Source organism: Lepisma saccharinum, chromosome 16 (assembly GCF_977018435.1).
Source record: "Lepisma saccharinum chromosome 16, izLepSacc3.1, whole genome shotgun sequence".
In the NCBI taxonomy this organism is placed as follows: domain Eukaryota; kingdom Metazoa; phylum Arthropoda; class Insecta; order Zygentoma; family Lepismatidae; genus Lepisma; species Lepisma saccharinum.
Window position 1 is genome coordinate 52,230,954 of NC_139244.1, and position 27,540 is coordinate 52,258,493.

At 38.5% G+C, this 27,540-nt stretch overlaps 2 protein-coding genes across 2 annotated transcripts in view; one reads left to right on the forward strand and one right to left on the reverse strand.

The window, feature by feature from the left end:
- Positions 1 to 27,540, reverse strand: part of LOC146000079 (uncharacterized) — a 284,676-nt gene that overhangs the window by 112,789 nt on the left and 144,347 nt on the right. The window lies entirely within an intron of this gene.
- On the forward strand, positions 87 to 26,897 carry LOC146000078 (uncharacterized). The gene is made up of 4 exons (XM_083137408.1): positions 87 to 260; positions 16,077 to 16,232; positions 21,336 to 21,488; positions 26,619 to 26,897. The coding sequence occupies exons 1-4, from the start codon at positions 177 to 179 to the stop codon at positions 26,775 to 26,777; spliced, it is 552 nt and encodes a 183-aa protein (XP_082993534.1). The 5' UTR covers positions 87 to 176; the 3' UTR covers positions 26,778 to 26,897.

Sequence of the window (27,540 nt, forward strand, 5' to 3'; positions counted from 1 at the left end):
CATTCGTAATAAAACATGTATCGATAAATCTGCTTCCTGCCATACAAATATGTGAAGGCCGAAATATCATTCATTGAAAGAGCGATAGTCTCCAAACATCAGGTATTCACCGCTTCACACTGGACCTCATCCGAGCAGTGAACAAGACCTATCTATCTACATCGCACCAGCTGAAAATGCTTACAGGGAAGCTTGTGTTTATTGCTTTGGTATGCTTATCTTTCCAAAGATTTGCTAATGCAGATGTTTTTGCTTGCGATGTAAGTGCGCTGCTCTTATGGAGCTAACATTCACTTTCTAAATCTAGTAACAGATTGTGAATCAGAAATATTTTTGTGTAATTTGGAACAAAATCAGAAGTTGATTTATTTATTTATTTATTGCACTCTACAGGTACATACCAAATTACACAGCCCATATAATGGATATATAGTGAATACAGTTACATATATAATATAGAAATAGAAGATAAAGTATAATAAAAATATATTTTAAATTATTAATTTATATACCGGGTGGTCCATTTATAATGATAGTATGGAATATCGCATGCAGAATGCATCCAATCGAAAAATTGCACAGAATAAAAGTTTGATACTATTGAAACCAAAGAGCTGGAACAAATTAATATTATTTATTGTTACACAAAAACATAAATTGCAAACAATTTTCTTTTGCCGAATTCTTTGCACACAATTTTTGAATAAAATTCGTTTATGCAATGTTGTCAAGGGAAACCAAAACCGTTATTACACAAAGGGAACAAAATGAATCTGAAACTACCAAATGTTTATAAATGTTCGAAGTTTGCAATTTCTTTACAAAATTTTTCAAACAAAAAATTCTTCTTTTTCAACACGGAATCCAAATATGTAAAACGACTGGGGGTGTTCCATTTGAAATTTCAAATTTACCCCCCAACCACCTACGGGGTTGGTGGCGGCGACGAAAGTTTTGCGGTATTGACTTACCCCCTCAATAGTATCAAACATTTATTCTGTGCAATTTTTCGATTGGATGCATTCTGCATGCAATATTCCATACTATCATTATAAATGGACCACCCGGTATATATCTATAACATATATATATATATATATATATATATATATATATATATATATATATATATATATACATACGTATACATCCACACACGTATTTTATCACACCATTTCATTAGGAAATTATGTTTTTAAGCTCAAGACATTGCTGTTGTGTTAATAGTGGCTTTACTGAGTCCTTAGGTTCATAGAAAAGATGTCAATAGTCTTATACTTGGTTAACAATTTATTGTAAATAGTGCACATTCTCCACAATGGAGATTTCTTCTTAATTTTAGATCTAGCCTTCGTTGTAAGAAAAACTTCATTCTTGAGTCCAGTTCGAAAAATATTCTGACAGAGTAGATGTTCAGCATCTATCTCGTGATTTAGCAACTTCCACAACAATACTATTTCATGTAACGTTCTTCTGTGACACAGCTTTGTAAACCGACATTCATATATTAGGTTGGTGTAGTGTTCAAATGTGGGGTAAACTTCCTGAAATTTGTATTTTAAAAAATCTAAGAAATCTCGATTGGACTCTTTCAATAGCTTCACTGTACTTTGCTGTGTCTATTCCATATAACAGATGCATATTCGAGTTTTGGTCTTACATATCAATAATACATAACTTTTTGTGTCTCTATACTCTTCAAATCCATTCTCAGAATAAACCCAAGGTTCTTGAACGCTTCACAAATTATTTGTTCTACGTGTTTATTAAAAGTAAGATTTGAATAAAAATGACCCCCAAGTCTTTGAATATAAAATTCCTTGTTAGAGTATGGTTGTACTGTTTGACCAGCGATCCGAGAGCTCCAGTTGGCAAAGTGCCAAGAAAAAGGGGAAGTTGGCGATAGGAAGGCAGGCGCGAGAACGCCGCTCGCGGTTGCACGTTGAACAGTGTTACCAATCTGCGAGGATGCTTATCCACCAGAACATAGGTAACGAAAACCGAGGGACATGCACAACCATGCCGTTTGCCAATTTTAGGTTCACTGTTGAATCTCGATTAGTGTTATTGTGCTGTGCTATTTTTTTATATATAATATAAAGACCTTGGGAGTAAAACGTCGCAGTGAATGAATGGATGTCTAAACACTGCAGGCAAAAGTGACAACATCGCTTTACGGAAAAACAGGTGGTGGCCATGGACGTCCGCAGGATTTTTTCCAGGGAGGGGCAAGGAAGGTTTTTTTCCAGGGGGGGCAAACAAGGCACATTTTCTCCAAAAATAGTGCTGTTCCCTAAAAATGCATTGCTTAAATTTGAATTTATGGTGATCATGCAATAATTAACACATATTATTGTGGCTAAAATAAAATTATATGTGCGAAATACATAATTTTTGGATGAATTTCATTTTTCAGGGGGGGCGTCCCCCCCCCCCCTTGCCCCTCTTTCCGGACGCCCATAGTGGTGGCTCGAAACCAGATACGGGTCAAGTCGGCTTCCTCTGGGGTTGGGTCAAAGATGCCGAACTGGCGCTACGTTCAAGACTTCAGCTTTTGCAAAGACGCCTCTCCACGGCCAGAGCACTTCCAATATCTTGTGACAATATTCTCCGGTTGGCAACATTGCTCTCTTTCCCCACGTGACACTCGCGCTGCTCGCGTTTCAGAGAAGCGGTTCCGCAAACTCCCCCAATTTACGACTGGACTCTTCTATTTCGGGCATGCGCAGAAAACTCGAGAGCTCTCGGATCGCTGGTCAAACAGTATATTTGATATTGAAATTCAACTGGGCTTTCCTTTTGAGTATATACGGGCTGCTTCGAAATGATGTGAACGATTTCAATTCCTTATATATTTTTTTTATTTTTCGTCCGAATTGCTTTAAATTTTACATGTAATTCCTAAAACTGTCCAAGTTGTTTTGATAAAATTTTGAATACAGTACCTCACAAATGTTCTATGTGAGCCCCCTTTTCTACCCTGCATACATCAATTCGGTAATCCAATTCCGTCCAGACCTGTTTCAACATGTCTGCATCAACAGTTTGCACTGTAGCAGTAATGTACTTTTTCAGTTCATTGACATCCGTGGGTAGAGGAAATATGTACACAATGTCTTTTAGATGTCCCCACAAAAAAAAAAATCACAGGGGGTTAAATCCGGGTATCTTTGTGGCCAACATAGTAACTGTTGGTCACTTTGAGTAGATCGCACAATCCAGCGGTCTGGCAGTCTGTTATTAAGGTAATTTGTAGTAAGCATGTGTAGGAATGTTTGTCCAGTCACAGTTTGTACGGAATGTACACTTTGGTAGATGAAATGGCGCAAAACACATTAGTCTTCTGTGAATCACGCACAACTTCAACGATTTGAAGGAAGGATTCTCAGTCACCCAGATGTGAACATTTTGCTTGTTCACTCTTCCTGTCACATGGAACGTAGCCTAATCACTGATACAAAGTTGGTCAATAAAATCATCACCACCACTGCATAACTCTAGAAATGACTCACAAAAATGTTTGCGCGACGTGTGATCATTAGGTGTTAAATGTTGTAACAACTGCACTCGATAGGGATACATGTTTAAACGCCTACGCACTACTCGCCAAACAGATGTTCGAGGCATTGTTAGCTCTTGACTCACTTTCCTTGTAGACTTTTTGGGGCTGCGTTGAAAACTAGCTCGAACTCTCTCGACATCTGCCTCAGACGTGGACGGTCTACAGGACGATTTTCCTTTGCAACAAAAGACAGACAAACGTTAAACAGTAGGACGCAAAAAGCTTTATCTGCACCACAGGCAGCTATCTTGGATCTTATCACCCTGCCACCTAGTGGAGAAATTTGGAACTACTACGACCATTGCAAACAAAACTCGAGGATATTGTTGAAAGTATTTACATAGAACTTTAATTGTTGATAAAGTTTTATCGCTCTTGGAACGGTTTCTTATCGTTCAAACCATTTTGAAGCACGCTTATTACAAAATGGCATTTATTGATATTTAGTGTTAAATCATTGTTTATTGTCTACGTTTCTAACATTGAAATATCATTTTGAAGTTGAACACTCTCCTGTAAAATTTCAGGTCATCTGCAAACAGCAATTTGTGTGAATTTTCAAATGAATCAGGAAGTCGTTAATAAGTAATGTGAAAAGAAGTGGGCCAAGGTTAGACCCCTGAGGTACTCCAGAGGTGACTTTTATCTCTGAAGATGTGTGGCCTTTATACGTCACGTACTGCTAACTCTTCTACAAATATGATGCGAACAATTAGCGCAGTGGTTCAGAACTATTGAATTATGCAAATTTACTTAATAGGATATCGTGGTTAACCAAGTCGAACGCTTTGAAAAAGTCTGTATATTTTGCTTCAACTTGACCTCCTTCGTTGAAGGCTGAACTTATAAAATTTGTAATATCGGAGAGATTGGTCAACACTGATCTACGTGGTACAAAACCATGCTGAAACGATAATATTACAGGTTTTACGTGGGAAAATATGTTACAGTGCATGATTTTTTCGAATATTTTTGCTGGGGCTTATAGTATACTTATTGGTCGGTAGTTTTGTACATCATTAGTGTATATATATATCACTGCAACCTTTGACTACATAGGGCGATATCTTGTCCGGTCCGGCTGATTTTCTAGGTTTCAAATTTTTAATTGATTTTTCTATGTCTTGAATTCCTATCTCTGTAATATTAAGATTATTTAAATTTTCATATTGTTTATGGTTAAGCAATACTTTCATGTCATATCTGGGGGGATCTTTTTTATATCCCGACTGAAAATGCTGTGCAAAAGCTTCAACTACTGAACGTCGGTCTGACAACACTTTATCTTTGATCTGTACAGGATCTTTGTTGCTTTTCCTGCGTTTATTTGTAAGAAACGACCAAACCTGGGTGCTATCTCTTGCAATATTTATTTCCGAATTGGCAACATAACTGTTGTATGCTTCAACAATTGAGGACTAAAAGTGGTAAACGTTGTAAGTACCAAAAGCGAAAGTGTTGGGAAATCGCATCGTTCTGCACATCAGCCCGCAAGAACTTGGACACTAGTAACATCTTTACACGCCCATGGAACTACTTAGAGGGCTACCAGTCACATTTCACGTTTATCACATTATTAAGCATGGCACAATTTACAGTTTAAAGTGAAAAACGGTGTTTGAAATTAATGTGGCACTTACAGCGTTTACCAATTTTAGTCTTCAATTTCCTTCCTAACTATTGTTCGAAATTCGATAAATTTATTGTAGTGGTATCGAAAGTCTCCCGCCTGTTTTTTCCACTTCCTGTGGTGGTAGTGTTTACTACTTATATTTTTAATAATGCTGCTCGTAAACCAACACGGGTACTGTCTTTTGCCGCTTTTATTTAATGGGACACATTCATCAAATATTTTATATATATATTCATAAAAAACGTCTGTAGCTTGAGGGAGCAGAGAGGGATGGTGTGTATCTTTAGGAACTAGTGACTGTGTGTTTCGTGCTACTGTTATTTCCTGCCCATTTGTCAAAATCAAATCGAGTGTTTCCCATTGCTATTTTTAATGTCGGTCAAGCTTTATAATTGATATACATTAATAAAGTTGTTTAAATCGAAATACGTTTTTGCTGTGAACTAGTTAGATTGTAATTGCTACCAGTTATATGCGTCAGATTAAAGTCCCTACTTATCATGTGGTTAGCGTCACCAGGTTGACAGTGCTTTTCTATGAACCTAAAGAATAAAGTGTATGTGTCCTTGTTACTACCAGTTGCTATGTACACAAAGCAAACATATACATATCCTATTCCGTTCAACAATATTCTAAAACAATGCAGCCTATATTCGGATGTAAACTCGGTGAATCCATAATACATTCTTGACGTTTGATTTCACTGCAATGATTACACCACCACCCATTGTTTTACCAGCCACTTTTTTGCTTGGGTCCCTCCTATATACAACATATCTTTCATCGAAAAAAGTTCACTATTCTCGTGGGTATTCGTTCACCAACTTTCAGTTATTATTATTGCACCAAAGTTATTGCAAAGGACATTCGTGTAAAATTATCTTGTTTTGGTTCGGATACCCCTAACATTTTGGTAACATAATTGAAACAACAAAGTGTCAAGATCTGCTGAAATACATTTGGATTTCTGTGTACTTAATTGACCGTTATTTTTGGTGTGATCTCTTTTGTCACCGGGTTTGATGACCTCTAGCCTGGTACGTGGAGGGAAATATTCTAGTGCGCCTCGGTGGTAAGTTATTGTGACTCGTTGAGGAAGTGGGAGAATGGAACATTCTTCTGTCCTCGGTTCCTGCTGCATACGTGCGGGCGCCGTTCTGCATCGCTGATTGTGGTGCGTCTAGTTTCCTTGTTGCTTCATTGTATGATTTCCTATTCTTGTTTTGAGCTTGTTGGGGGAGGGGGTGGATACTGATCAGGAAAGTTCTGTGATGATGATGATGTGTTTGCTGGTTCTGTAGGTGATTCAGCGGGGAGAAGGGGCTGGGTTCGGAGATGTTTCGCTTCGCGACCTGCACTAGGAGAGACAACGCACTTGTCATTAACTAAATCATTTGAAGTTTGAGAATTGGCAACACTTTCACTTATTACATCACTCGCTACACATGGAAGTCCATTTTCACTTAAATAACTTAAAGTGTACGATCAGCCTTCTATCACCAACTTATCGAACCTCATGACTGCATATAGGTTTTGTTCTCTTGCCTGTTGCAAATAGTTAGCCAATTCCCTCCAGGTTTCGTGCACACCCATTGAAAAATCCTCATGGACATTAATTCCCGTTCCTCAAAATAAAAAAAAATAAAAAACGAGCCCTTGTAAGAATCAACAGCTTGGTGTCTATTTTTTATAAGTCTTACAAAACATCCCGAACTAGACGTTCCGAGCATTCCCACGTTTCACCTTGCATCTCGTTGAACCCTCGAAATATCAAATTATCTCCCCTCGATCGGTTTTAATGTTAAATTAAGAAAAGTTTTAAATTATTTTGAAAAATTGTGTTTACAATTGCATTTTCTGATATTACAGTGCTCTCTGTTCAAGTCTGAAAAAAGGAACAATATAATTGTTGAAATTCACTTTAACGTAAAGGCTAAGTATTACACAGAAATTTCCAAAAAGCATATAAATCCAAATCACAGATAAAAACAAACAATATGCAAGTCCCTGTAAAACGTTTTTTAAATTTCTTGAAAATTATTGAAAAATTCGAGAAATATGAAAAATGAAAATAAGATGGCCTGCAAGTATTTATTCCTTTCAAAATTTGAAATCATATTTCTACGAACGTTTATTCTCCTTTTTTTCCATCATCTCTCTGCCATTAAGCGTCGGGTTCCATCATCCACTTCCTGTAAACTTTTCGGTCCAAGGCTAGTTTTCAGACTTCTAGTATTGTTTTCAATTTCCTCTTTCCTATCTTTTCCACATACTCTTCCCATTGAACTCTTGGTCGTTCACTTCTCCTCTTGCCTTCTGGTCTGGCTTCCAACACCTGTCTAGGCTTCGATCCTCCTCCATTCTTGTCACATGTTCAAACCATTGCAGTTTCTTTCTCTCTATTGTTTCCAAGATCGGTTTTTCCTGTAACTGGTCTCATACTGGTGGTATTTCTAATCCTTTTTCTAGTCTTTCCTACTACTTTTCATAGGTATCTCATCTCTGCTGCTTGAAATTTGCTGTTCTCTGTTCCAAAAAGCAATGTAGTAATGTAGATTGTCTTGTACATCATCATCATCATCATTTGTTCACTTATTTCATTTCTACCAATTAATGTGATGTTGAGTTGATAGTACACTTGGTTTGCCTCTTGTACCCTATTGATAATTTCTCATCCATTCTTCCATCTGCCATCACGTCTGGTCCTAGGTATGTGTATCAGTTTACTTGTCCCAGCTCTTTCTTTTTCCGCTGTATATATACCCCTAGTTGTTGCAAGAACTTGTAGTGGGTGGTGAGGCTTGCGAGCTCTGATGATCCAATAGGCTATACCGAAGGTAGCGTAGCTACCAGTAGGTTCACCCATGTCGGGCAGGCTATGAGGAAGAGCCAGACTAAGAAGAAAATAAACGGTGAACGCCTCCAAAGGCGAAAGAAGATGGATGGTCATCTCAACGGCTGAGGAGGCGGAGGAACCTAGAGAAGTAATACCTCTTTAAAAAAACATTGGGTCATCTGGCTCCGGTTGGTAGTATCTTGTGAGGGAGCCTTGCCAGGGTTACGGTGAAGTCTTCAACGGCAGAAGTGGCGGAAAAGAAATTTTCTTAGCACGGATGGCGGAAGAAGCAACTCAATCTCACTAGAGTTTAAAAGTGAGGAACTACTGAATTTGCAGATGGAAGAAATGGAAGGCTAGGGAAAGAAACTCTGAAAGAAAATCTGGCAAGCCTAGAGACCAAGAGTAGGCAGCCCCTTTATTACGCTAGCCTGGCGCAGGGCCCACCCAGAGTAAAACAATATATATTCAGAGAAATCAAGGGAAAGAATATGGACGGATTCATTGGAGGCAACAAGCAAGGAAAGGACAACGACATTTGGAACATGGAATATTACTTCTTTAACAGGCAAAGAAACTGAAATAGTTGGAGAAATGGGAAATATAAAATTAAGGTACTAGGAGTTAATGAAACTAAGAGAAAAATAAATGGATAGAAGAATCTGGATAAGAATTACGCATTTCTCTACTCAGGAATAAGTAAGAGAAACAGGGCTAAGTAAAGAGTAAGAAATATTTCAGTAGCAAATTACAAAGCAAATGAAAGACTGGGAACCAGTGAGCTCCAGAATAATAAGAGTGGAATTAGGTCTATAAGAAAAGTAGCACTTGTACAAGTATATACACCAACCCAAGATGCAGAAAAATTTGAAAAGGACTAGTTTTACACAAATCTCCAAGAGACAGTGGATAATGCCAGAGATATTACAAGGCATATTCTGATAATGGGAGATTAGAATTTTACGATATGAAATGTTTATACAAGTATTGATATGTATTTTATTCTTTACTTTCATTGTTTCTTAAATGCAGGTTTTGAATAATGTGTCTCCTACAGCAGAACCTTCCCAGAGATTTACATTACTTACGACCTCACGCAAATATAGACAAATTTACAAGTCAACATTTCCTTAATTAAGACAAAATTATAATTCTATTAATTTTGATTGATTGATTTAGTTTATTTTACTTCGCGTTTTGTGCCTCTTGGCTAATTTGCGAAAATGGGGATGAAATGATGAAATTTATTCACAAACAACTAACCTCGAGCGGAATTCGAGCTATGTGCTAAACACATTTTATTTTTTAGTATTCTTTATTTTATGAAGTAATGACTACTAACATGATCCTATGATAACATTACACATATATCAGATCTAGATTACATAATTAGGTGTACTTACAAGAAAAGGGCCTGCAATAAATTTGCATAGAATGTTTTGCGGTTAGCTTGGTCCATCTTGTAATAATTCTCACTGTAGTGATATTGCAGGGAAATTTGATTTGACACTGAATAATATCCTAAAATATAATAAATATATTGAGCTACTAGAAACTGGACTGCTCCTACTTTAGTAAAAGGGGAGAACACAAAATCTGGTAATAAAATAATGATGATCTACAGTAAATGTATCGGGCGATGTTTTACTTATAGTACCAAGGCATTTACACAAATACCGTCTCATTAAGGAGATAAATGAAAATTCCAATACTAATAATAAACTGCAACTCTTTTCATTTCCGAAAAAAATGAAAAGGCCCGCATCACCACTCATCTACCGTGGCGGGACAGGTTACGAAGCGATGTCGTAAAGTGTCTTCAGCATGATGACAATTGGAACATACCGCACTGTCAGTCATTTGGTATTGCCACTTTCGAGCACCAATCGCAATGGCATCGTTAACTACTAGGTACCACAGAGATCGAACGCGGTTAGAAAGATGAGATGCATATATATTTCTCCATACGTTCGACCACACTACATTAGTTCGCAGAAGCACAATTCGGGGCTGGTGATGTAACCTGCAAGGCAATTGGTTATAGAAAAAAATCACTGTCATGCCATCGACATCCATGTGAGGTGAACCGTTGTAGTGGGAAGGGATCTTCCATGGATAAATGGGTGTTCGCAGTTCCACTTCATCTTTCAAAGTATGTAGTAATCTTGCTGTTAAACTATCAAGGTAGTGCAGGAGCAACTCAATGTTCCGTTGTAGAAACAAGGCTTAGGCTTGTCTCTCCACTAGACGCAAGTTCAGTCCTTCTTTTCTTACTGGGAGCCATAACGTTTCATGCGCGACATGAAACAAATGTGCATGCCCTATGAAGCGCGTTATCATCTTTTGTACTTGCGCCGCGACTTTCGCAGAGACAGGTAAAACTTGCGCAGCATACCACAACTTCGATAATGCAAACATATTCACATACTATATTCTAGAGCGTAAGGATAGATGTCTATAATGAATCATGTTCTACACTGCCTGTATTTTTGGGAGAATAGTTGTAAAGGTTTTGGAGACAGTCTCTCTGATGGTCGTAGTGAAGTTTATTCCCAAAATTGTCACTTTATCTATAATGGGTATAGTTACAGCTTCACTCCACAGAGTAGGGTTACGCTCTAGGAATAGATTTTAGATTTCTTCTGGTTCAAACTAAGTCCCATCTGCTTTCGTAACGTTTCAAGTACTGCATTCATAAAAGTCAAGTCTAGCCGATCTTTCACAATTACGGTCACATCATCTGCGTACACACATATTTTGTGGTCTCTCCCAAGAAGCCTGAGTCCCTGAAGTTTTTCATGCATCATTGTAAAAATGGAGCCAGAGCTGCGCAGAATGCAAATGAGGAAAATGGACATCCTCGACGGACAGAACGCTGAATAGAAAAGGCTTGCAACATAAAACCATCGATAGATAACCGAACTCGAGCTTCTTTGTATAAGCTCTGTATAGATTGTACAAAGAAATCTCCACATCCCAATTTTACAAAGTATTGGAAAAGATAGTCATGTCTGAGAGAGTGAAACGCACTTTCAAAATCTAACGCCGCTAAGGCAGCTTGAGAACCTTCAATATCTTGCATAGAAGTGATGATGTCACGTACACTAGTTAGAATATGAAATATTTTACCAGTTGTACCATATACAGGGGATAGACAAAAATATGGAAACACCTGCGAAGAAAAGCTGGAATGCTGTAGCTAATAAGGTGCAGGACCGCCTTTAGCTTTCAAACAGCCTGCAGTCTCAAAGGAATGCACAAATACAAGTCCTGGATTGTGGATAATGGGATATTGCACCATTCGTCATGCAAAACATGGTCGGTCACAATCCTCCTCAGTGTCCTTGTTTCTCTTTCACTCAGTTTACATTTTCATCCATGCAGGTGTTTATCTGATGATGTTTTTCCGGATACAGTATTATGTCGTCATGATCTTGAATATAGTCCCTCTCGATATGCCAAAACAAGGCAACTTTAGTAACAGAGGCGCCTGCAAGGTAAGCACCAACAATTTGCCCTCTTTGAAACACTGTCAGGTCGGATATGATTCAGTATCAACTGCACTGCCCTATCTGTAACGCAACTATCAACTCCTACCAATCTGACAGGGTCCTATCTCATGGCACAAAACAAAAGAATGTCTCACCTTGTCCGATTTCAAGTGGAAAAATTGAGTTGATATAACCCGTTGCGATGTCGTGATGTTTCCATATTTTTGTCCATCCCCTGTACATATTGATACAGCCCTAATAAAGTATCCGTAAAATGATGCAACCTTCGCGCAATCAAACGTGCAAGGATTTTATAATCAGTAGATAATAATGTGAAGTGTTCTGTCTGAAGTGTTCTGACTCTCTGGGCTGATATATTTTGGGAATCAAAACCATAGCACCTGCGAGACTCGTTCTTCCAAGGCGTTTCTTCGTAAATACAGCATTGAGCCAGCGTGGGGACAAGTTGTCCAAAACGTATGGAACAATTCTATCGGGACACCATCGATTCCCGGAGCTTTTCCTCTTTTTCCACTGTGAACAGACTCGTACACTTCTTTCTTTGAGAATGGCTGTTCTTAATTGCGACGGTCATGTTTCTTTAACATGGGGAGGTTCATCCCTTTCAGTGGAGGGCGATGGGAGTGTTGATCTTCCTTCTCTTTAAACTGATCTGCATAAAAGTCCCGTAAGTAAATTCGTAGTAACTTGGGTTCGGTTATTCTCCCCGTGGCTGTATCGAGACACGTTATCCTCTTTCGCTGTGCACTGCGCCACTCTGCTAACACCTGCAGACGACTCCTAACATTGTAACCTTGCATACACTCTCCATGCATGCTCAGCAGCACTGCTTGCACTCGTTTCACTTCTTTTAGCACTGGCTTCCCTTGTATTAGCTGTGTTGTTAGTTCGTGAAGAACTCTGTATTAAAAGTTACATTTCTTATTGAAATCTGAGTATTTTTCACGACTATATGATAAAAAGAAATATTTAATGGAAGGTTTTAGACAAGTGTCCGACCACATAATAATGTCAGTTTGACGCACGCTCATTTCTTCCCACTTCTTCCATTTTTCTTTAAATTCGGTACGAAAGTGTTCATCTTCCAATAACCGTACATTGAACTTCCAAAATCTCCGCCCTTGTCCAACTGAAGTTACATCCAAACTCATGTCTAGTTTGACACTTAAATGATCACTAAAGCACGTTCGGAAAATTCTAATAACAGATATTTTGCTAATCATGTGTGCACTCACATAAAAACGTTCATGCCGACTCGCTGTGTCGGAACGTATGTATGTGTTGCCGTCTATATTCGGACCTCTAGCCACACAATTATCGTGCAGTTCAAACCTTTCAACCAGCGCCTGCAAGCTATGTGATGTATGGAATCCTGGACATAGGTTCTGTCTTCTTAGAGTCCAATTAAGATCACCCACCAGGAAAATATTTTGACGGGAGCCACCTAATGCGTTCGCCACTTCTGTAGCGTAAAATATGTTCCGAGTATTTCTAGCGTTCGTACCTGCTGGTGCATAAACATTACCAAACCATGTGTTGCCTCTTTCGATACATGAGAATGGACCAGACGTATGATGGTAAACTTCCGATATATCTAGGCCTTCTTTCACAACTATGGCGGTTCCTAGAGAATTGTAAGTTAAATTGTTGTACACGGTATATTCACTGATAAGACAGAAATAATCGGAAAATTACATCCAGGTGACTTTGCTTAATATAATCTAAGAATGCATGATGCTTGACACTAGATTTCATCTTGTTAATGTTTATTGTTCCAAAATGATATATGGGTTTCGTCATGTGGGATTCTGTTATATTGTACCCGGTTGGAATGTTATGTGCAGTTACTGATGTTAAACTAGTTACCTTTTTCAAATTCACTAAGACATACGACAAAAATAACCATAATAACATTGTGAAGCGGACAACACACTTCATAACTATGATATGTTAGACATATACCACTTATTTACTTCAAGCGACCAATCAGAGCCGCCGCCAGATTTCTCATTTGTTCTCTTGTCGCACTCATCGTTCTACGCAGTCGCCGAGACACTGGAGACACCGAACGATGAGGACCATCTTGCCGCCACGTCGACGACGTATCGCTCTTAGGGAGACTACGATTCTTCTTCTTTAATGGTTCCTTCGTTGGTTTCGGCAGAGCTCTTGATGCGGGGGACGCCGTCTTGGAGTTTCCACCTTCAACTGCATGATCATCATCTGCCTGCTCCATCGGACTATGGTGAACCTCTAGAGTAACGTCCATTGTTTCTTCCCCATTCTTCTCTGCTACGTTGTGCTGCTTGGTTGACATTCACTTGGTCCACACTGACGGGGATAGGAACGTTTTTTGTTGTCTTGTTTTCTACACTGGGTGGTAAAGTGGAATCTGGTACGGTAGTTTAGGTACATCCTGTAGTGAAGCTTGTACGTTGTCCTGTTATCCTGGTCTCCGGAGAGTTTCAGGTGCACGGGTAGTATAGTGGGTGTCGGGGTTAGCATTTTATCAGCATCCGGCAAATTCCTCCGGACAGGACGTGCGGCCCCGGCACATGACGTATCGTCGGGTTTCTCAATTTGACGAAATCGGGACGGACAGGTCACGTACAAATGGTCACTAAGGTCACAATTAGAGCAAGTACGATGTTAACCGGTATATGTCACCAAATATCGTCCGCCATTGATTGTGACGTACGACGGATTCGCACGATTTAGATTCATTTTGGCAATTTTTCGGCCAGTTCTTACAGGATAAATGTGATCACTGGAATACCGTTCATCGTCCAGGTATATTATCTGACCGTACGTACTCAGCACCGGTCGAATAGCGTCATCGGCCAGTTCACTTGGTATAACGTGCACTCTAACTATCACGTAATTTGCATCCGCCCACATAACAAGCACTGCACAATCCCCTTCTTCTTCACTATATTTATACTCTACGTTTGACTGCAGCAACAACTGTTCACACACTACTTTCGATAGTAGTTTCAGAAAGATACAACGTCTATAATTGTCTACTTCAATACTTACTACTTGTTCTGGTTTAAATTTTATCGTCTTGCTAATCCAATTGTGTATTTGCGTTGATGTCTGTTTCCTTCGCACTTGACTGAAGTGTATTCAATCTCTTGATTACCATGTTGGCAGCGTCGTCGTGTTTTTTTTTCATCCGGACTCGCGAGTAATACGCGCTACGTGAGTTTCAGCTATTAGAGAGACGCGAGACGAAACAGATGAAATTGTCTTACTTTGATCACTGTTACAAAATATTTTTCCACATACGTATACACGAAAATGTCACAAATTATGTATTTCTTTAGAGTCTGAAATGAGGAAAACTTAATAATGAGATTTGATAATTTATTTATTCTGACGGTATGAATTTATATTTGAGTTCAGATTTCAGTATCTCAGATTTCATTAATTCCCCTTCAAATCGCATTCCTTTTCTTGTTAGACACGGTACACAATCATAACACCAAAATCAAATACAGCATTGTTCCAAAGTAAAGCCTGGCCCACACGTAATGTTTTATCGTCAGTTTTGCATGATCATGCCAGACTGTTCAAACAAAACATTACGTTAGGATGGTAAGTTAAAAGTCTTGCATGAACTGAATGACATTGGACGACCGTTCGACGAATTGGGCAGTAGCTTTGCTTTTATTCTTAAAAGAAGGTCAAACTACTCGTAATTTTACGCCAGGTCTGGTTGATGTTGCAGTGAGTAATGTCTTTTCTTCTATTTTCTGGAATTACTAAAGCTCTTGCCACGAAAACAGAACCAGTCAAGGTCGGAGTTTTCCTTGCCTCCTCCACACCCCTGGTCTTCCAGGGTTGCCACACTTCTTCTAAGCTGATCAGTCGACTCTTCACGCGTTGTAGCACGTATGCGGTTGATTTCTTCGGTTGAAATTGTTGCTCATTGGCAACACTATAAGTGAGTGGCGTGACCTTGACTGGACTGTTTTCGTGGCGAGAGCTCTAACTCTAGTAATTTGCAGTACGTGTACACATCCATACGTAATTAATTGTGCCTAATCTCAGCTCAAATGCTGAAATGCTGCTTATGGAGTGATTGAAGAGAAGACTGACATGAATAGTGTAGCCGCGTGTCTTAGTTCAGTCTTATCTGTGAAACGTCAATTATCATGCAAGACTGGCGACAAGACATTACGTATGTATCAGGCATAAGTCTTGGAGCTTTCTTTTCCACAACTCATCTGTTCGATTGCCCACGAGAATCTTTCCATCATTGCATTGTTCTGTCATGAGAATGCCCGATAGTTTCATTTACAGATATTAGCTGTATTGTTGCATTATTTAAAAATGAGAAATACCAGTAAGCATACGTTTTAAACAGCATAAGATATGATGAAATGTTGTAAAAATCAAACTCGAGATTACAATGTTCACTTAAACTTTTCACAGTTGAAATTTTCATAAAGTAATGCTTATTTTCGTGCCAAGACGGTAACTGGCATTGGGAGCATTTTAGAATCTATGTTTCAATTTTTTTCTTTTTAGTGCGAGAAGAAGATATATCGCCTTACTAAGATAGAAGAATGTGAAGTCGATGAATGGAAGATTAAACTACCGCCTCTTGAAATCACTGCTGAAGGATGCATAATATATGCAAATGGTGGTGTTGAAATTCTCAAAAACATAAGCGCCAATATTGATGTAAGTAAACAGTTTAATTATGTAAAAAAAATAGAATAGTTCATGTAAGGTCGAAAACTATAGCATGAACTAAATGATGTTGAAGCAATCTAAGACTTCTGTAAATATATTCTTTTGTAGAATTTATCATCTTTAGGTAGTTTATTACCTTGGCATTATTTTGACCATCATTCACCACGATTTGCTCAAAAATTATATTCCACAACACAATTTTCGAATTCAAGAATTCATTTTTCACATCTTTTTATCGTTCTTCTTGGTCACTTCCAACATTTAGAAAAATAATATTTTAATGGCTAATTTCTAAGCATTTGCTTGTATCTGTTCAATAGGAAATCGATTATAAATCTTGATTTGTTTTGTTTTGAAAATAAATATATTCTACAGTCGTCGTGAGTCCCACACAATGAAAATATGACTCAAGACTATCTGGGATTTTAAAAGAATTTTAGAAATACCAGTACCGTAATTAACACACTCTACACCCCCGCAACTTTTAGCTGTGTGCCCCTGTTAGTTTTTTTTTAAATAGAAGATTTCATTTCTAAAACATTAATTCACGCTTGGATGTACGTACAGGGTGAGCAAAAGTTCGAAACCACTCTTCTAATCTGAAAACGACTTGACGGAGGACGAAGAAATTTCGGATATGGGTAATTGTGGTGGGGGCACACCAGTTGGGTTTAATGTGTATCATGGCGTCCATCTTGAAAGCCGCCTTCTTGGAATTACATCCAGATTTTTAAACGGGAAGGGTGAAGTAGCATATCATTTTACATGTGCGTTTTCTCAGAAATAAGAATATGCAGGTATTTTCTCCCTAACTTTATTTGATGAGAATATTTTCACAGTTGAAGTTCACATTTGGCATCAAACAAAATGTGCTCTATGTGTTGCCTGTTCTTTGCTACATACAACGTAGGACGTTTCAGCTAGTCCTAATGGACACGCAATAACACTGCAGGGTCAACAGAGTAACATGTTTGTTGGATCCGGTGCTGGAGATGTAAGAGATCAGTGACTTTCTCTTGATAAACTATGGCTTTAAGAAGACCCGAATGGTAAGGTCCGGTGAACGGGGTGGCCACAGTGGGCCCTCTTTGACCAATCCCGGGACCCGAGTGATGTTCATCCAAATACACTGTCTGGCACATAACGCGTAGTGCAGAGGCACGCCGTCTTGCTGGAAATAGGCTGGTAATTCCCCGTCTGGGTTCATGAGTGAGGGGAACATTCACATATATTCACATATTTCTACCAATTCACGTTGCCATGGATGAAGACAGGTTCCACAAATCGGGTATTCCATATCCAACACTTCGGGCTTTCCGTATCCAACACCACACCATTACCTTTACCGTACCGACTTCCGTACGAGGATCTGTACACGATGGATTGGTATCTGACCAATAACAATGATTCTGCTTATTTACCTCACCGTTCACGAAGAATATGACCTCATCGCTAACCAGAACACTTTTCGTGAACTGGGGATCCTCGTTGGAACGAGCCAAACCAGTCTGCAAACTGTAACCGCTTCTCTGGGTCATCCTCATTTAAGAATTACGGCATTTGAATTTTGTAGGGATGTCACTTGTTAGTATGCAACACACGGAGTATGGATCTCTGACTGACTCCTGACACTGAAGCCAAACGCGGTGTACTGCGTTTCGGGCTCTTCACCAAGGATGCCACGCCACGATTGACGTTGCTGTTTCTTCGTCAGTAGCTGTTCTAGGCCGTCCACTACGTTCTCTGTCGCACACGGATACCGTCTCCTTAAACTTCTTCATTACACGCAATACTGTGGTATGTGAGATGTCGTCTCTCTCGGGATGCCGAACACTGAAGTCTTCTTCAATTACCTTGACACTGCGCTTCCCACTTATAACAACAATTTCGGTCCGTTCTTGGAGGCTTAGAGCCATGTTAGGTCACCTGGAACAAGTAAATACCAAACCATTACATTACGCCAAATATGAACTTCAACTGCGAAAATATCCTCACCAGATAAAGTTAGGAGAAAAATAATTGCATATTCATATTTCTGAGAAACCGCACATGTAAAATTATATCCTACATGACCCCCTTCACATTTGAAAATCATCCGGATGTAATTCCAAGATGGCGGCTTTCAAGATGACCGCCATGATACACACTAACCCCATCAAGTGTGCCCCACTCCAATTACCCATATCACAATTTTCATCGCCCTCCGTCAAGTTGTTTCAAATTAGAAGGGTGGTACCGGACCACTGCCCCACCCTTCATGGTAGTTAGCCTACATAGAAATATAAAAATACATCCATGTAATTTGAATCAAATGTAAAGACTGGTTTCGAAAGTTATGACAAACTGTAAAAAAATACATGTTATAATTATATATGAAAATACACGAGTTTCAAGAAGTGGGCCATAATAATAATCGAAGGTTGAAATATTCGGCTAAGGAAGGTTGTTTTGTAATCTGCTGGTTCCGTTTCTACTTTTCTAGTGACTGACATTTTCTGTTTGTAGTTGTAGGCGCATATAATATATGTTTTGTTGAAAAATATTTTATCGCCGAAAAGAAAATTTTATGAACTTTTGGTCTTTCTCAATGTATCATTCTAAATGCGCTCACGAAGCTCGTGCACCAACCCGAACGGCATGAGTTGCGGAGGTGTAAATTACGCCATTGAGAAAACCCAATAACCTGTCCACAACACCCTATGACAGTTATTCCCAAAGTGTGCGACGCGGTGTCCTGGTGCACCGTGGCTGGTTTTCTGGGGCGCTGCGAAATGTTCCATTATTTTCACTGAAATGATTATGTTGTTCCAAATATTTGCTAAAATGTTTCTGAATTCGAAATATGTGTATACTTCTTAACTAAGGCAACAACCTAACCACACTAAATGAGCATTGCAAATGTTAGGTAGGCCCAAATTCTCACTAGGCCGCCGCGGAAAATCTTGAAACACTAGGGGCACCGTGAAACAAAAAGGTTTGGGAACCTCTGCACTACGGGATTTTGTGACCAGATGTGAATTGCGTACAATATAGCTAGGTTGGTTTCAACAATAGCATTATGATTATGTTGTGACCTTGTAATCTACGCGTTCTGGGTAGGCAAAATGTGCAGTGGTTCGCATCCCACTTTCATTTGAAAATTTACCATAATTTGATCATCTAAGCATAATGCACACATAAAATAAATTTCGTAGTTGGGTATGACTAGTACTGGTTGTCAGTTGTAGGTATGTGGAAAGAGATGGAAATGTATGTTTTAAGTTCATTTATGCTCAAATTGGTATGCATGCCATGCTAATTGGACCTTTTCAATTGACCAGTACTTAAATTTTTATTTACTCCTGCATTGTGATTCAAGATAGCACCACTTACCTCGTCTTCAGATGAACATACTTATTTTTGCAGTGGTGGTTTCGAACATACAACCGACCTGTAATTTGGTTCAACCCCGATGCACTAAAAAACTACATTTGATTCCTTTTAAACTGGATAATTCGAACATAAGTTTATTCCCTCTGAAATTCCTATTGGAACAAATGCTAATAATTCATATGTAATTCGAATATTCGAAACTTTTATTTAGATAATTCGAAAACAGCTATCCAGAGACAGTCGAATGGAAGAGAACGTTTCTGTTTGTTGGTATGCAGCCTCCACACTCCCATCAATAACGTTTGATAGCCAACCCCTTTTGGGTGATGGTGTTTGTCCTTGAACCCCCAATAGCCAGTGATTTGTGAACATCTTCTTATGTGCCCTCAGCTGTCAGTTGTAATTAGTCAGGGTACCATAATCCCAACGTCGAAGCGTCGCACATTGAATCTCAACCAAACGTTAGTTATGACTTGCTTCACGCAATAAATGAAATCGAAGAATTTGTTAATCGTGAAAAAATTAACCAAATAAACAAAAATCACAAACTTCATCTAGTGAAAAAAGTAGCTAATATTGATACGCGTGTTGGTGATTTTGTGGGTTGATACAGTGTACTTGAACGTGTTTTTCATTTACTGGTAGCTTAATTACAATTGTGAGAGGAATTGATTCTAGCTTGCACTATAACACCACCAATTTTTACAGTAAGATTCACTGTAAAAACAAAACAAACGCAACCGAACATTAGAGAGGGGAGATCTAAATGCAATGGTTCCTTGTTCAATAATACATTGCTCAAATAGGAGCTTCTGATTAATGTTTTTCCCAATTCAGGAATCCAAACTCAGAAACTATGGAAATTGCAATGAAAACGGTGCCATTTCAGGAACTGGTGTATAGCAGTTGAATATTTCAGTAAAATGTCTTTGCAACACATGACGTCCTTGTCTCGGGGAAAAATGAATTGGCGTTTGAATAAGTTGTCATTAGGGACACCTGTGTAACTGCTAACCTAACCAAACCTAACACCCAAGTAAAATAGCTGCATTATACTGAAAATATAAGAGTATTAGAAGAACAACGAAACTCCCACAGTACTTCTTCTGAAAATGGAAGTACTTAGTACTTCAGAACAACGCGCAGTAACAATAGGAACCCCTCTCTCAGTAGTTGCGTTTTCGCCTTGTAATCAAGGGGTCCCGTGTTCGACTGTCGGTTTTAGGCATAAGGTGGTTCGCATCTCACTTTATACGGTAGGCCCAGTCCGAATTAGCCTTACTGTGCATAAATTGAACTTAAACAGCAAGCCAATCAATCAATCGATTAGAACCGCTCAAAGAAATGGTTTTCCCTTTCCTACTTATTTGCCAAAGTTGCTATTCCTTAATTGGAAACATTCCACGAAAATGTCGGTTCTTGAATTGGGAACTTTCGTCATAGTTCCTGAGTTAGGACGAGTCATCTGCACACCAATCAAAACTGTATGTGCAGGGACTCAATAATAATTGATAATAAGAACTGTAGCTTGAAAAACAATAAACGAAATCTGAAAAAATCAGGTTAGTTGCTTAATTGCAATAATTTAATTGGAATAAATTGCACACAATTATTTTAACCTAGCGCGGGGCCCTCTTGAGCTTGGGGCCTCGGCGGCCCGCTCTAACAATTTATATTTTCCTAATAAAACAAACGTGTTATTGTTCTTGTAAATTACAGGTGGAAGTTACAATTGTTAACACCGAGTTCAAGAAGGATGAGAAGATGATACACTATTTGTGCTACGACGGAGAAGATCGAGAAGGAACTTTGATTGCAGCAATCGTCCTTATGGCAGGTTTTGAAAAGGAAGATAACTGTGAAAGATATGAGGTAGGTGAGGCAACGGTGACACTCTAGGAAAAGTAATTTTACATAACTAATTTTATATACACAAGCATTAGCATCCTATACATAACAAAGCTGGAAGCATGATCCATTGGATATCAAGAATGTCCAAATTTGATTCAGTCATGGATATCATTCATGGATGTCCGTAACCATTTCTATATATTGAAGTGTAACTCGTAAAATAGCTTGGGGATCGTTAGAGCAAGGGATGTAGCAAATTACGTAAAGACAGATTTTCCTTTCATAACTTAATTGGCCTACTCTGTCAAGAAGAAAAAAGAAGGTTGATAACAGAGCGAAGCTCTCTCCACACTTACCGTGACTCGAAGTGATTATGCTAGCTGTGATGTCCTTGCTTCGAGGTGCAACTTCCTGAGGCGTCTCGCGCCTTAAGTTATAGGCCACGTCGAACTATTTCGCCAAAGCGCACACTATACTCGACGAATTCTGATTCAATACTGAGAGCGTGTTTTATTGTACGAGTCGTTTTTATACCTTTTATACCAGTGTTTCTGACCCCTCAAATTCAGGTTAAGCCTCTATCGTCCATGGAAAGTCACCAGTGGATGTGAGGCCAGGATTACAGCGGTATGCAGCGGTATGCAGCAAGACGAATACTCCTATTCTCTTTGGTATGCAGCATTGTCGTTGAAGGATCGGGTCGTTGGTCAGCTGGAGAGGTGGAAAAGTGCAGCTCTTCTAGATTTCTCTCTGTATCATTCCCCATTCCCCTCACTAAAAGCATTCATCCACCGATGATTGCATGGTGAGAATAGTAAGACGGTTAAAGCATTATTACATAAAGAATTGATATAAAAAAATAAAAAATAACATCATTTCCTAAAACCCAAAACCCGTATCACAAATAAATATATGCCAACAATGAGTTGAGTAAAGAAAATTATGCCAAGCACTATAGTAAAAATTGTTAGTGTTCAAAATGCGTATTAATCAAGACATTATTAGCCACGCATTGGTTCTGAAAAAATTATATAAAGAATATCTAGGCCAGTCACAAGTCCGGATTGACCGATAAGGATATCACAACAATAAGGATGTAAAAGAAATGTCTTTCGCAGATGAAAGTCAATGGGATGTCACCACAGTCTTAATTTGTCCTGTGTCAAACAAAATAATAAAAATAAATAAGCGGTAACACATATACATAGTTGTCACACTGATATTGGTGAAACACGCAGGTTTGTGTGGTACAGACTTCGCCAGACATGGTTCGTAGTACAGGACGAAGAATAGCAGCAATGTAAGTGGTCGACCATACACAGGAAGTGACACACAGACGCATGGGGACGTGTTATGGTGTATGACGTCATAAAAAGACGCACTGTGACGTAAAAGCACTTGAATGCACTGTAAGCATGTTGAGGCCATGACATATGAGAATCACTGGCGATGCACTGGAAATATCGGGACGAATTGCCATAGCACTCTGAGAGGATAGGACGTCGGAGCGATCATCCAGTAAAAAAAAAGGGGGGGTTCGCTGAACACTCGGGTGCAGAAGCATAAGGGAGCAACGCTAGGGCAGAATGTACTGGAATCGTAAGGTCTCTGATGTAAATATGGCCACGTTAAGCTTTAATTAATTATCCTGACATCGTCTTATGCAATTTGCAAACAATAGTTGTGCGAGGCAATTTTTTGGTTCTTTGGTTATAATACACCAAAAAGACAAGTTTCGTTCGTGAATATGAATATAGAAAATAATCACGAGAACGTAAGTCTGACTTGGGACCTATTAAAATCATATGAGGTTAATATGGCCACCATTTGTGTTACTGTTTTGAAAAGCATAAGTCAATAAAAATACAATGTAAAATTAGTTATACAACTTTTAAATGTTATTTTATACAATTACATGTTTTTAAAATTGATACAGTTAAACATGTAAAGATTAATAATCAAGTTAAAAGATATTTGGAACATTTTAGCACCTTTTTAAGTTATTTACGTTTTATATTATAATTTATGAAACTTCAAATGTTAGATAGAAACATTTAACCTTACTTCAAATGAGAACATAAGAATTATAATGAAACAATAATAATACCTCATTTCTTTATGTTGACTTTATTGGGTGTATTTTGGGCAATAGAGAAGGTCCTTGTCATTCTTCACAAGCCCTTCGCACTCGTCGTGCACATAATTCGCACACACCACACAGAGTATCATATCTTTCACCTCACCTTAACAACAAATAACACAGTACCAGTTCTCAATATTTTTTTCGAAGTCTTCTTCTGCACAGTCTTCCGTTTTCCCTTCTTCTGTTCTTGTTTGTTGTTGGCCACTGATTTAGTGTTCTTTTCGTTGTCTTTTTTGTCTTGAAATAAGCTTTTCGTCGAGACCACGCCTCGACTATATTTAATGCAGGTCTCATCACTCGGGTCATCTTCCTTTGCCTCTTCGGTGTTGGAAAAATTTCTTGAAAAGAAGCTTGAGGGGTTGATGTTGTTATTATTTTTGGATCATCTATATCTTCCAATTCCTTGGAGTCATCTGAAGAACATCCAGTCACATCATCCAACACAGTGAACCTTGCGATATTTTCAAAATTTTTACAGCATTAACCCATAATCGCTGCACTTGGCCATATTAGCTGCTATTGATTTTTTTTTAAAATTCTAAGTTATTCTAATTAATATTGTTGATTAGTGCTGGGCTTCAGTTTTTCTGAAAAAGTTAATGTTTACTTAAATCATGTTATTCAGCTAAATCATTTTTTTAAATATAAATTGCAAGTCGTAGATAAAATAATTTTGCAACCATTTGTTATATTAGAAAAAAATTCATGTAAATTACTTACAACGTATAATAAATTCCTTTTTTATATAACCGAAAATATTTTTAAAGTGTAAATACTACCGTATTAAACTTACATCGTTGACTGTACTGGCGAGCCCTTCCTGAGTCCAGAATCCATGTTCCTTCTTCCCTGGATAATAGGGTTTCATTTCTGAAACAAAATAAAGAAAACTTAAATAAAACTACAATGTATCAAAATTCATGACATCATGAATTTCTGAAGTAGGCGTCGTTCAGATATTTCTAACGTGTTTTCTGAACGTTTCTGACTTTTGTGATATTTTTGACGCAGTATTACTTCATCGTGATATGCAATACTTGAACATCCATGATCACTGCGCGTTGAGCTTTATTTTTCAAAATTTTGAATTCGACATCAAATATATTAGCTCCGCCCACAACGGAATGTCTGATGACTCCATTTTCTAACTATAATATATTTTTTTAGTAATTAGATCTGCTATGTGCTACCTCCGGCTAGACTTACTATCTCAGTGTTTGTAAATTAGTAAATTAGCATAAAGCTTAGATATAATCAGCTAATTCAGTCGATAGTTGAGAATTCATTTATATATATAATAAGACTGATCAGGGAAGTAGATGTATTTCACGTGGAACCATTTTGTGTAGGCTTTAAACCATCTCATGCACATCTCTCTTAAGGCTCTCCAAAGGGTCCTGTACAGCGTGTATTCGCGTGCTGCAAAAAGAGGATTTCTGTCGAGCGCCAAATCGTTCGCATGGACGACGCTAGATACCGAACCGAATAGAGCTTCTTCGTTCGAGCGAATAATGCTCGAACAGGCAAAGCGAGCGGTATAAGCTCGAAGCTCTGCAGTGCACGTACAATCGTAATTTGTCTGTCGTAGCGTGCCCTCAAATATGGCAGGTGAAGTGAAAGACTCAGTGAAATTCAAAACTAAGTGAACATAGTCATCACCACCATGTTGAAATGTAGTTTAGTCTCTCTTACCAACGCACAGTGGTAAACAGATGACTGTAGGGTGAAACTGCGAGGACGGATTATTTACATATATGTGTCTACGTTCAGTCACATGAAAATTATATTCCATTGCATACGCTGGAGATTGGGGTGTAAGGGGTGATTTTCCACGTAGTTCACCCAATTGTCAACCTCACTTCCACGTAGTACACCCTGGACTGCATTTTGCACACGAACGAGGCTCTGGCGACTGGCACTCTGGCCAGTATAAATTGTGTGTTTTGTCCTGTTTTGTCCTTGTGTGTGCTGAGTGCCCCTTTATGGCCTCAGCTTTTAACGGAAGTCAGAAGATTTTTAAGCTTTTATGATTTTACTTATGCAACGTTAGAGTTGTTCTTAGTAACGTTAAGGGGCTGGTCCCCGTATAATGTGACGGGTGCAAAATAGCCTAAGTGCTGACGCACCCAAAATTTTAAAATCAAAAATCAAAATACGCTCGACATTGGGAGACTCGAGAGAGTACGGACGAGCAAAAGTGGTTCCTTGCAGTACTCTAGTATGTGTGTGTATGTATATATATATATATTGATGAAGTATAATGAGTGAAGTTAGAGAAGAGGCTCGTTTAATGCTCTCTTCCACTGTTCAATAACCTGTCGCCTTCATCGATTGCCTCCAAGTTATCCCAGGAATGCGCTGCATTTCATATTGCTACAATACTGAAGTCATACGGGAGGTTACGAAAGTAGCCTCGCTGATAGAGGACTGGAGGAGTAACAACCTCTAGTCCGGCAGGAGTATAAATGCGGAAGAACATCGCTCTCATTCGCTGACAGTTTTAATCTGAATCTACTTCGATACACTCAGCGCGGGATAACGGAGGACAAGTGAGTCAAAGTGAAAGTACTGACTCTGACACGATATGGACACAACATACATCTTCTTTTAGGACAAGACTCTACAAGAACTTCGGGCAGGTATGATAGTGTGGAGAGAGCATTGTCACTCATTTATAACTCATCTTTTCCTTCATTGACCGAGGGTGTCATTTTGAATTAGTTATGAACCATAAACCTCTCGCTTTGTAATTTGCTACATCCCGGTGTCTCTCGATTCCCAAGGTTCAATTGAGTCACACATCAATATATACACACAGAGCTGCGTATGTACCTAGGTTAAGATCCGAGAATAGAGCAAACTTACAAAATAGTATGGTGTGTATGGGAGAAGGATTATGTATATGTATATTTATATGTATGTGCATATGTATGTATGTATGTATGTATGTATAGATAGATGTTTAAATACGAGATGTATGTGTATATATATATTGTTTTTACTTTCAGGGAATTATGGACCCTGGATATGTGCGTGAGTTCGATTTCACATCTTATGCAAAGCAGTTCAAACGCTTTAATGGTGAATATATTATTAAGATACGTTTAACTGAAACAGACGGAACGGTAATCTGTTGTAACGACTTCACATTTGTTTTCGAACCGTAAGCATGTGTTGAAGTAGCACGTGTTGAAGTAGAGATTTTGCAGTAATGAACACAGATACAATTTTTTTCGATTGTTCGAAATACACTTGATTAGTAATACTGAATAAATAAAATACTTTATCATTAATCTGCTTCTTCTATTTCTTTTTGACTAATTCCCTACTTGTATCTACAGGAAATGAACCACAGTGTGCGCAAATTCAGGTCGGTTCAATAGGCAGTCAAATGAATAATTACAATTTTTATAATTGAGATGAATATATAAAAAAATAAATCCAGCATTTTGTATTCACCGTTATTCTTTGAAGTTTAAATGTTTATATTCATGCTTTCACAGATGGTATTGGTGTACCCAACTCGGTGGCGGTGGGACAACAGGGGTCCCGGGTTCGAAACCCGGACTGCGTATGGGAATTTTTTATAAGTGTTTCTTTATCAGTTTCATCATCATTGTCTTCGCTATGATCCAAAAGTGGGAGAAGATGGAAGTTAAATAAACGAAATCCAAAAACCAATCAAATCAGATGGTGGAAGGATCGCATCCCGTTTCGCCTAATCCCGTTTCCTAACACAGTGGAGTATTATAGTCGTTCGATTCCACTTTAAACTGTCGGCCCACAGATTTATCTTTCCGTGCATAAAGTGAACAGGTGGGTCGACCTGTAGTGAATAACAGTCTAGACGTTACTCATTTATTCACACCCTATTTGTTTGTTATGTTCAACCAAATAAGAAAAGAAACCGCTAACATTTATTTATTTAAT